The sequence below is a fragment of the Neoarius graeffei genome, chromosome 12 (assembly GCF_027579695.1).
Source record: "Neoarius graeffei isolate fNeoGra1 chromosome 12, fNeoGra1.pri, whole genome shotgun sequence".
NCBI classification, from domain to species: domain Eukaryota; kingdom Metazoa; phylum Chordata; class Actinopteri; order Siluriformes; family Ariidae; genus Neoarius; species Neoarius graeffei.
This window is the reverse complement of record NC_083580.1, coordinates 14324486-14335331: the sequence shown is the minus strand read 5'-3', so window position 1 is coordinate 14335331 and position 10846 is coordinate 14324486. Positions and strand designations below refer to the sequence as shown.

General features: G+C 42.7%; 2 protein-coding genes across 2 annotated transcripts; one reads left to right on the top strand and one right to left on the bottom strand.

The window, feature by feature from the left end:
• Positions 1 to 813: 813 nt before the first annotated feature.
• fut7 (fucosyltransferase 7 (alpha (1,3) fucosyltransferase)) lies at positions 814 to 7012 on the top strand. Its single transcript, XM_060935562.1, has 2 exons — positions 814 to 942; positions 3610 to 7012. Exons 1-2 carry the CDS (start codon positions 921 to 923, stop codon positions 4635 to 4637), a joined length of 1050 nt encoding a protein of 349 aa, XP_060791545.1. The 5' UTR covers positions 814 to 920; the 3' UTR covers positions 4638 to 7012.
• Positions 5002 to 8977, bottom strand: pou5f3 (POU domain, class 5, transcription factor 3). Its single transcript, XM_060935561.1, has 5 exons — positions 7443 to 8977; positions 7192 to 7303; positions 6825 to 6955; positions 6313 to 6477; positions 5002 to 6220 (listed from the first exon to the last, which is right to left on the bottom strand). The coding sequence occupies exons 1-5, from the start codon at positions 8226 to 8228 to the stop codon at positions 5957 to 5959; spliced, it is 1458 nt and encodes a 485-aa protein (XP_060791544.1). The 5' UTR covers positions 8229 to 8977; the 3' UTR covers positions 5002 to 5956.
• Positions 8978 to 10846: the final 1869 nt, after the last annotated feature.

Here is a 10846-nt window from a genome sequence, read left to right as displayed (position 1 = left end):
TTCTTGTACTCATCACGGAAGAAAACGAGGCATGAAAATATGATTCACGTGAAAAATTGACACTGCATAGCTAATCTCTTCAGCAACTGAGAGTGAAAAAAAGAGTGATGAGGTTTGGTCAGGGTTTTGAGCTGACTTAAACCTCACGTTTTTTGCCTGGAAAGTGCCATTTGCACAGTGCTTACAAACAGAAGGCGTCACTTTAGGGACGAATAAAACCACTAACTTAACAGGGTGTCTTGTTCTGGAGGCGCTGATGAGGTACATGAAGTAAAACTCTGGAACACCACAAATTTGTGGTTTTTCTTTTTCACTGAAATGGATGAAGCTTACACGCAGCCAACTAAACCACACATGCTGGTTTAATCTAAGCCATAGTTCTACCAAAATCTAGATTTATGTACTGTTTAGAACAGTATTGCCTTATCTTAAAATGTTTTTACCTTATTTGAATCTTTATTATAGGATATAATTTAGTGAAGCTAGCCAGTCATTACAGGCTGGTTTCATTTTTTTATCTAGAGGACACTTCCTCAACACATGAAGCTCCGTTATCACAGCACTGCAGAGCAGAGATGGCAAACACAGTAGTACAGTGTGTCTGGTACATCCAAACCACTTCATTGCCAATACAGCTTCAATGTATTCAAAATCAGCACAATATCATTGCCCTTGTTGTGTTTTGTCTTGTTTTCTGAGGTGCTTAATCAAATTTTTGAAGACATTTGGGTAAAACTGAAAGGGGAGGAGAAAATGGGAAAGATAGACTCAAATATATGCGACAACAGGAAACGCTTGTAGTTGCCTACTGAACGTGTGACAGCTCTGCCCTCCACCTTGTTTCCATATAACTCTGACTCGGTCAAACCAGTGCACTTATTTTAAAATCAGCATTCAGAGCTTCATGCAGCATCTTCTCAATGAAACCACAATCTCTGTCAGGTAAGCATGCACAGAGCATGAACCTCCATCTGTGCAACAATTTTTGTTTGAATCTCAAGTTTATTTATTGATTTATTTGGATTTTGGTTGGTTTTTAAAAAAAAATTTTTTTTAGATGTTTTACGAGCTGCATTTTAACGACAACTTATTTCACCTTTCTGGACTATTCATCATCCTGAAATGTCTTTGGAAGAAGTTGGGGGTAATTGTTGGAACATTTTCTCTGTCGAATCATCTTGATCTTTGATGATGAAGAAAAAACTAGTGTTGGAAGCAAAAAGAAATCGGCTGAAGATATGGTTCCTCTAGAGGAAGAGTTAGAACACGTTCCTACAGCCTACATGCAGGTGCCAATATTTACAGTAATAATATGCTGAATCACCAATTGGGATGCCAGGTATAGCTAAAGGTATGATCTTGAGCTATTGAGCTCTTGAGCCATTTGGACAAGGCAAGATTTTCTAAAGAGAAGCCAGTTTGGGCAATACAAATAATGACAAGAAGCTTTTACTTGCATTGATGCTTTAAATGGCGGCACGGTGGTGTAGTGGTTAGCGCTGTCGCCTCACAGCAAGAAGGTCCGGGTTCGAGCCCCGTGGCCGGCGAGGGCCTTTCTGTGTGGAGTTTGCATGTTCTCCCCGTGTCCGCGTGGGTTTCCTCCGGGTGCTCCGGTTTCCCCCACAGTCCAAAGACATGCAGGTTAGGTTAACTGGTGACTCTAAATTGACCGTAGGTGTGAATGTGAGTGTGAATGGTTGTCTGTGTCTATGTGTCAGCCCTGTGATGACCTGGCGACTTGTCCAGGGTGTACCCCGCCTTTCTCCCGTAGTCAGCTGGGATAGGCTCCAGCTTGCCTGCGACCCTGTAGAAGGATAACGTGGCTAGAGATAATGAGATGGGAATGAGATGATGCTTTAAATAGTGCACTTACAACTGGGATCCTGCAGAATGTAGCAAAAAAAGTTGCACAAGTGGGAGTTTTTATTTTCATTCAAACAGTCATATACGTATAGCACCAGTCAAAAATTTGGAAACACCTTCTAATTTGATGCTTTTTCTTTATTTTTGTTAATTAAAAGACGCATCATGTCGACTCTCATTTCTCTTTACTTAGTCGAGCGGTTCTTGACATAATGTGGATTGCTACAGTTGTGGTGTTGCATAGGGCTATTTACTGTATTATTATTATTTATTTACTGTTTTGAAGAATTGAAAATATGAAACATATTTAGTTTTTAGTTGACTACATAATTCTGTATACATTATTTCATAGGTTTGATGTCTTCAGTATTGTTCTACAAAGTAAAAAAAAAAAGTCAAAATACAGAAAAAAACTATGAATGAGTTGGTATGTCACAAACTTTTGACTGGTCCTGTGGCCGTATGGTTCCTTTATTGTTCCCTAGTGAGGATCATGGTGGTGTAACTATGCAGACTATGAGTTTGTTTATATTTTAGGAAGTAGCAAAAAAGTCATGAGAAAATATCTCTGGTACAAAAATAACTGGCTGGCAGGGTGGTGTCGTGGTTAGCACTGTTGCCTCACACTAAGAAGGTTCTGGGTTCAAACCTAATGGCTGACGAGGGCCTCTGTGTGTGTGTTTCCTCCACAGTCCAAAGACATGCAGGTTAGGCTAATTGGTGGCTCTAAATTGACCGTCGGTGTGAATGTGAATGGTTGTTTCTGTGTGGCAGCCCGGCGACTTGTCCAGGGCGTACCCTACCTCTCGCCCATAGTCAGCTAGGATAGGCTAAGCGGTTACGGATAATGGATGGATGGATGGATAATATAGCCAGAATTCACAGATCTTACCAACAGTGATGGTGTTTCTACCTCTGGGTTTTTGCAGCATTTTTCAGCATTTCCAGGAACACAATGATATAGCTCATTGAATAACAAAAATAAAGACTTCCTGGTTCAGGCCATTGGGTTTAAATCTGAATAGTTCTACAGATATTTGGAGCACTGTATAGATACAAATACTACCATTCTCTTACACCGCAACTATATATTGTATGCATCATATATATTTTGTACGCCATATGTAAACCAGTGTTAAAGCAGCATTCTGCTACTTCTTTTGATGAAGCCTGTCCTAACAACCTTACACCTCAGTGAGCTCATCACAGAAAATTCTTGACGGATGTCACACTGAGAAAACCACAAGGTGCTACTTGAAAATGATTTTCAAAAAGTGGAACAGTCTAACTTCAGAAGAAAAGAAAAAAAAACAACATACGGGCGGCACGGTGGTGTAGTGGTTAGCGCTGTCGCCTCACAACAAGGTGGTCCTGGGTTCGAGCCCCATGGCCGGCGAGGGCCTTTCTGTGTGGAGTTTGCATGTTCTCCCCGTGTCCGCGTGGGTTTCCTCCGGGTGCTCCGGTTTCCCCCACAGTCCAAAGACATGCAGGTTAGGTTAACTGGTGACTCTAAATTGACCGTAGGTGTGAATGTGAGTGTGAATGGTTGTCTGTGTCTATGTGTCAGCCCTGTGATGACCTGGCGACTTGTCCAGGGTGTACCCCGCCTTTCGCCCGTAGTCAGCTGGGATAGGCTCCAGCTTGCCTGCGACCCTGTAGAACAGGATAAAGTGGCTAGAGATGAGATGAGATGAAAACAACATACTGAGGCTCACTTCTAATGCAAATACCCTTCACTCTTTCCAGGAACAATACAGCATCTGAAAAGACTGAAGAAAAAGTACTTGCTTCTCATCCTTATTCTTGGCGGCCTCTTTGGGAGCTTGCAGAAGATGCCTCATTTTCAGCTTCTTGGCAGTGCAAAGAAAACCAACATCACCATTCTTTTGTGGTACTGGCCTTTCCAAATTCCCTACAGCCTGGAGGGCGACATATGCCTGAAGAATTATAACATCACCGGTTGTCAGCTGGTGGACAATCGCACATACTATTCCACCGCCAACATTGTCGTCTTCCATCAACACGAACTGAAGGCTGGCAGCCAGAAGCTTCCACACCATCTTGCTCGACCGGTTTGGCAGAGATGGCTCTGGCTGTCTTTGGAAGCGCCACAAAACAACGGGAATTTAAGCCAATACAACGGGATCTTCAACTTGGCCATGTCATATCATCCTGATGCAGATGTTACAGTACCATATGGGAGGATCCAAGAGAAAGATCAGACTGATGATTTTGTCATACCTAAGAATAAGACCCATCTTGTGTGCTGGGTTGTCAGTAACTATAGGTATGATCAAAAGAGGACTAAAGTGTACCAAGAGCTTAGGAAGATCATCCCTGTGCAGGTGTATGGTAATGCTGTAAAAAGGCCCCTGAATCAAGATGCATTGCTACCCACTATTTCCCGTTGCTATTTTTACCTTGCTTTTGAGAACGCTGTCTCTCCACACTACATCACAGAAAAACTGTGGCGAAACGCATTCATGGCTGGTACAGTGCCTGTTGTATTAGGCCCGCCACGAAGCCACTACGAGGCTGTTGCACCACCACATTCATTCATCCACGTGGAGGACTTTGACTCCTTAGCCACGCTGGCCAGATTCTTAAAAGAAGTAGCTGGAGATGCAAAACTCTACAAGTCTTACTTCTCCTGGCATAAAAGCTACACTGTCAAACTCTATACCGATTGGAGAGAGAGGCTTTGTAACATCTGCCAGGTTTATGACAAACTTCCTTACCATAAAATATACCACAATTTAAAAGGAATGATCTAGATAGTGCCACAATTCCTTTCATGTACTGTTCACTTATTTGCAGAGCCTTGGGGGGGGGGAGCGAGAGAGAAACAGTCAGAAAGTCTAGTAGTAAAGGAATTGCATCAAGGTATTTCAGCTTAAGAATAAAATACCAAATGCAAGAGGAATTTCCGTAGCAACTGAAACCACAAAGCTCATTTCCTCTTTATCATGCTAATACCAGAGCGAGGTTCCCTACACAGGATATGCCAGTCAAACCAAACTCACTACGCAAACCATTGGTTTCTCTCTGGCACTGAAGAAAATCACATCAGTACCAAGTTCAAACATTTAGTATGAAGTTTAATTCAATTCAGGAAAAAAAAAAAAAAAGTGTTCCCCTACCAACACTTATTCAGCTAGTTATAAAGAACCACCCCTTTCTTTAAAAATCATTTATACCCATCAAAAGTAGTAATATATGAAGCACTACTTCCCCAAGAACCAAAATCACCCCAAATATTTGAGCTGTCAAAAGGAATCGTTTTAATAGCCAACAATCTAAGCGAGGAAATGTACATGTCTTTCTTGCAAAATTGACATCACTGCAGCTTGCAAATAAATTACATCAAGTTTCACATCATTTACAGGGTTGTATACAAGCATATTTAATGAAGATGTGATAAGCAGATAAGGCACGCAAGTCAAGAAAAAAAAAAATTCAAAACAAATTGTTCAACATGTGCAAGTTACCAAATGCAGCGTCAAAGCAGCGTTTAATGCCCTTTCAAAAGGCCAACTTCATTTTTACACACAATCCGTCACTTATCCATATTTGTAGTAGATCAGTAAAAGGATCCAGAATAAAACGATCAAAACCTTTGACAAATCTTTTCTTCTTACCCACCCATTAATCAAAAACCCCACACAAGTTAAAATTTTATCTAAAAAGCCCACAAAGGGGAAGGACGATGAATATATATTTACAGATTGAAAAATTGGGAAGGGGATAATCGGGGTGCATTTAAAAAAACAAAAACAAACAAACAAAAAAAACAACACCCACACACAACAAACCACCAGTTTGTGCAAATTAATTTGATCAAGTAATTTAAAATACTTCAGAACCCTCTGATGTGATCAGATGAACACCACACACAGCAACAAGGTGCTCATTTCTCAACCAGAAAGGCTCAGATTTCAAATATCATATTTGGAACAAAGCAAGCTGAATGCAAGATTGTTTCAAGAGGAAGCCCATTTTGCTTGAAACAATTGAGCAACGTGCAATTTCCCTTATTGACACACTGCACCATGCTCTATTGCTTGAAAGGGTGTGTCGGCTAGAAGCAACCAGCTTAGCTAGAGAGATGACCCACTAGTCCAGGATGTATGGCCTGTTTGAAGACCTCTGGTCGATGAAGCTGTGGCATATACAGCGCTGGCATGCTGCTGGCGTGACCGGGTCCTGGGTAACCCTGACCCGAAAGGGACGTGCCACCCATGTGTGGAGGTGGCGTTGGGCTTTGATCGTAGTACTGACCTTCAGCGCCCTCTTCATCGAAGGGCAGAGCCAGCCGCTTGCCTTTCTGTCTGCGGTTACAGAACCACACGCGCACCACCTATAAAAAAAAAAGACAAACCATGTCACAAAAGGGGCACAGACAAAGCCAGAGCTTAAACACAATGTTTGACAAACACCAGGTTCACATACATCTCTCTCCAAGCCAAGATCATCAGATATATGCGTTATTTCCAGAGTATTAGGCTTGGGACACTTGAGAAAGTAGGACTCGAGGGCAGTGCGGACCGAACCCTCCAAGCTGGTCCTCCTCTTCCTTTTTCTCGTGTCGACAAAAACGCGCTCAACTTTGTACATCTATGAAAACAAGACAGGTTATTGCTTAAGGAAACCATATGAGCATCTGAAAGCCATTTTACCTTTTAGGTGTTTCGCAATCATGGCTCCAGCCAAGCACATTAACATATTCCCCCACAATAGAAGCAGTTGGATTCAGTGCAGACCTGTTAACTCAAGCGGGATGACGTTAGGGAAACAAACAAATGCATGGCAGGGGTACTCGGGGTACTAGGACCAGGATAAATAAAGCAGCTTAGTTTGTGCAAATGGCGCCCCAATAAATAGCATATGGGAAGATCAAAACATACAGACTACAAAATGAAATTGATAGGAAGAAAACGCCACATATAGCAAGGCCTACTAACATCTTGCGGGTTTTCTGAAGTTTCTGCTTCGTTCAGCCATTTCTGGAGCAGCGGCTTGAGCTTGCACATGTTCTTAAAACTGAGCTGAAGAGCCTCGAAGCGACAGATGGTTGTCTGACTGAACATCTTCCCTGTACACAGTGTTGAAAGAAAACAAAAAAAAATCAAATAAAAACCATTGATCAAAATACAGACTACCTTGTATTCCTTTAGCACAAGAGCCCGAAATGCTTCAGGAACCTTGTTAGAAAAGGTTACTGAAATCACTGAGGACTTCCAAAAAGGGTTGAAGGTTTTGCAAATGAAATGAACCTTCTTGGAAAAGGGCTACTGAATTAGACCATGTAAGAAGGGTTTCAGTACTCACCATAGAGGTTCCCAAGCGCAAGTCCGACATCTGCTTGTGTAAAGCCAAGTGTGATGCGCTTGTGCTTTAGCTCCTTGGCAAACTGCTCCAGATCATCTGTAGTCAGGTTCTCCTGAAAGTGGGAACCAGTTGCGTTGGGAATAAATCGTTTGGAGATCAATATAACTTGCTTTGTTTGAGGTTTTTAAACATCTTGATGAAGCCTAGAGAGAGTCTAAAATAAAAAAAAAAAATAAAAAAAAAGTTTGTACCTCTTCCTCGGAGTCGCTACAGCCACCGCTGGAAGAGCTGCTGCTGCGGGCGCTGTTCTGCACCTGGGTGCTGGTGGCGCTGCTGCTTGCGGTGGTGGTGACGGCGACCTGAGTGGCGGCGGCGGCGGCTCCTCCGCTGTAAAAGCCAGGGCTGGAGAAGCCGTTTCCGGGTGGAGATGGTGACAAAGAAGGAGATGAAGCAGACGGGGTTGGTGGGGCTTGGGCTACGGTAGTCGGGGCTGCGATATGAGAGAGACCAGGCCAGAAAGACGGCGTCCATGGCGCAGAAGTTGGGTAGTACACTCCAGCGGGCATGGAGGTTGCTGGGCCGAGAAACTGTGGCTGAAATTTGGTCTCAGAAGCAGCAGCACCACCACCACCATACTCTTCACCCACCTCTTTCTCAGTCTTAACCTCTGGAATCTTGATTTGCTCCCGGGTCTCAGCGATTGGAGGGCTCATGTTAGCAGGCTGCGGTGTGGCCGCAGTGGCCCCCGCCACCTGCCCTGTGTACTCAGGGGCCGTGAACGGGTACCAGTGTTTGGGCTGAGTAAAATCACCAACCTGCGGGTCTCCTCCAACCGACGGGAAAGAGAAAAACGTCTGCGCATGAGCAGCACCCAGGCCGTTAAAAGACGCCTTGTTGAAGAGCACACCTGGATCTTGGAGCATGCTGGGTGGAAACTGCAGACCTTCATGTCCCACTGCTGCTGAAGAATACGAGGACATGGGCCTCGACAGCTCGTACGCCCGGTCTTCTGGAGGACTTTCTGGACGATCCGACATCCTCCGACAACGAAACAATGCTACCACGATGAAGAACACAAACGTCCTGCTTTTAAGTCGTGTTAATCAGGTCCATACTAAGACTAAAAATTTAGAGATTGAACGGCTCAGGATCCAGCTCCGGAGTGTGTGAAAATGTGACCAGGCCTCGTTTACTACCATCAATTAAATTCCTCCTACCACCCTCCTTCAAAAGGTCAAACTTCCGAGTGGGGACTGGAGCCTACTCCCAGCTTTTCCTAATCAGTCCATGGTGGAGGCAGGAGTGTTAATGATCTCACCTCCCATTGGTCACCACTAAACAATAGAGCACAGCTGATGGGGTATTTGTGAATGAACTTGATTTCTACCAATGAAAGCCCAACGACTCCTCATTGGATCCACTTCTATATGGTGAAGGAGTATCGAGCTGCGTTCTAGTTTATTATGTAAGAATATGTATAGGGCATATATTAAGCTTTTTAAAACATAAAGCACGGTGCAGGAGAAATAAACATTGGGCCTGTTCATAGTCCTCTGAGGCTGACTAAACTATGACCTTTGTATTCATCCTGCAGTAATCCACCTCCATGCACTGTATTTCTAATGCAAACCAGTTAACATGTTTAACATGCACCATGGTTCAAGCAGTTCTTCTTAATTAGGCTTCCTTCATATTGAAATTTTACATCCAGAGTTAAGAAAAAAGAATAGGCTTGAGTGGTTAGAAGATTGCTCATAAAAAAAAAAAAAATCATTAGAACACGTTTCTTTTGAGCCAAGGAATTTAAGATCACAAAGTCACTTTAAATGATTTGCACGTGGACAGGAAAAGTGCAAGAAACCAGATAGTTTCATTATCAACCAACAAAACCATAATCCAAAACACTATTAAATAATTGTTAGGATTTTTTTAATTGTTTAAATCTCTATATAACCACATCCATATACACTGTTTAAAACGCATGGTCAAGAATAAAACAAAAACAGTTATCCAAAAATATTCAGCAACAAATATATATTATATATGGTTTTACAGTTTCCTCTCTTTCTTTCCTCTTTTTTTTTCTGGTAAAACCACGTGGGCTGCACACGTGTCACCTTTCCACAGGTTGGCTATTTTCATACACCTCATGCATACACAAAAATAATGTTAAAAAATATGCAAAAAAAAAATTTACCATACTTTACATTTTGTATGATTCTTGAGTTTAACATTAAAAAGAGCTGTCAGCATTCAACTTAGTTTCCCCCTATTTTCAGTTATTAAATGAAATGATAGAAAAACTACAAGTTTTAAAAGTGCTGGACAAAAAGTAATTGGTGTGTCCATTAAAACATTCAAAGTAGTCTTAAATCCCCCCCCCCAATAGCTGTAGACTAGAGACACGTTTAAAAACAAGCAGTTGTGTAGAAATGGTGTGTTCCTCTTCAAAGAACACTAGAAGAACAGCAGATATATATATATATATAAATTTAAAAAGTGTGAAAATGTCTGAGAGTTCAGTTAGGACTGATGTATGAATGAAAATGAGAGGGAGATGGGGGCTGATTCTCAAGTCTAATACTGAAACAAGCAAAACCACCTTGAGGATCTTTTAGAACCCAAGCACTTCTGCAAAGAAGACTTGAAGGAGTGTGCACTCTTGCTTACAGTAAATCAATAAGCTAATTAATACAAAATCTGTATACTCACTTTAGAAAAGAAAAACATCTCTATTGCATGAAATATATAGAAATGTTTGTAAAGGCTGGTATATGTATGGGGGGTGGGGTAGGGGGGCAGGAAGCCGCGCCGCAGGGTCGTTGATGGGGGGGAGGGGAAGGGGGTGATGCCTAAAACCCGGGGCGCCCCACCGATTCATGGGGCAGATCTGCGATGGGCGGCCATTAGCTGCTTTTCAGCGCCAACAATAAAGCCTCTCGCCTTTGATTTCGATCCTCCCCTCCCCTCCCCTCTTCCCTCCCTCCACCCGAAACAAACACCAGCCACAGCTTTCACGATTAAACACACTCGAAATGAGAAGAAATCTTACAGATAAAGGGATGGGTGCCAAAACATTGGTATGCACCAACACCCACTAAGGCTGCCTTGATTTATTCATCCATCCTTATCAAATCATATCCCCACCACCAGTTTCTCAACCTCATACAATCCACCCCCCTGCCTTCCAACAACCCAAGAGCTTTCAGCCACAAGTAATGCTTCCATGTCTCCTGCTCGGAAAGCTGTGGAAAGAGCACGCAGGAGGCCTCCCAGGGCCAGTCAAAGATTTAAAAGACATCAAACCAATGCTGCAGGCATTGTCGTGACCCATGGACTTGGGAGGTGGATTGTCATGCAAAGTGCAGACAGAGGAGGAGAAAGTGGAGCTTCAGAAGGCTATCAGCAAGCACAAGGAGCACCCAGGGCTCCAGCAAGGGGGTGACTCAGGATTAGACCCCCCAAAACACTCACTCCGAAAGCTTTTTTTTTTTAATTTAAACTTCATATACCATCTTTTAAACTTTCACTGCAAAGAGTTTTCTGATCAACCCCATCACAGCTGTTTCACAAGAGCATACAACATCTGGATAACTTCCTCCTTGTTTTAGCATGATCACAGTACATTACATAAAAACATGCTTAAAAGAAAACA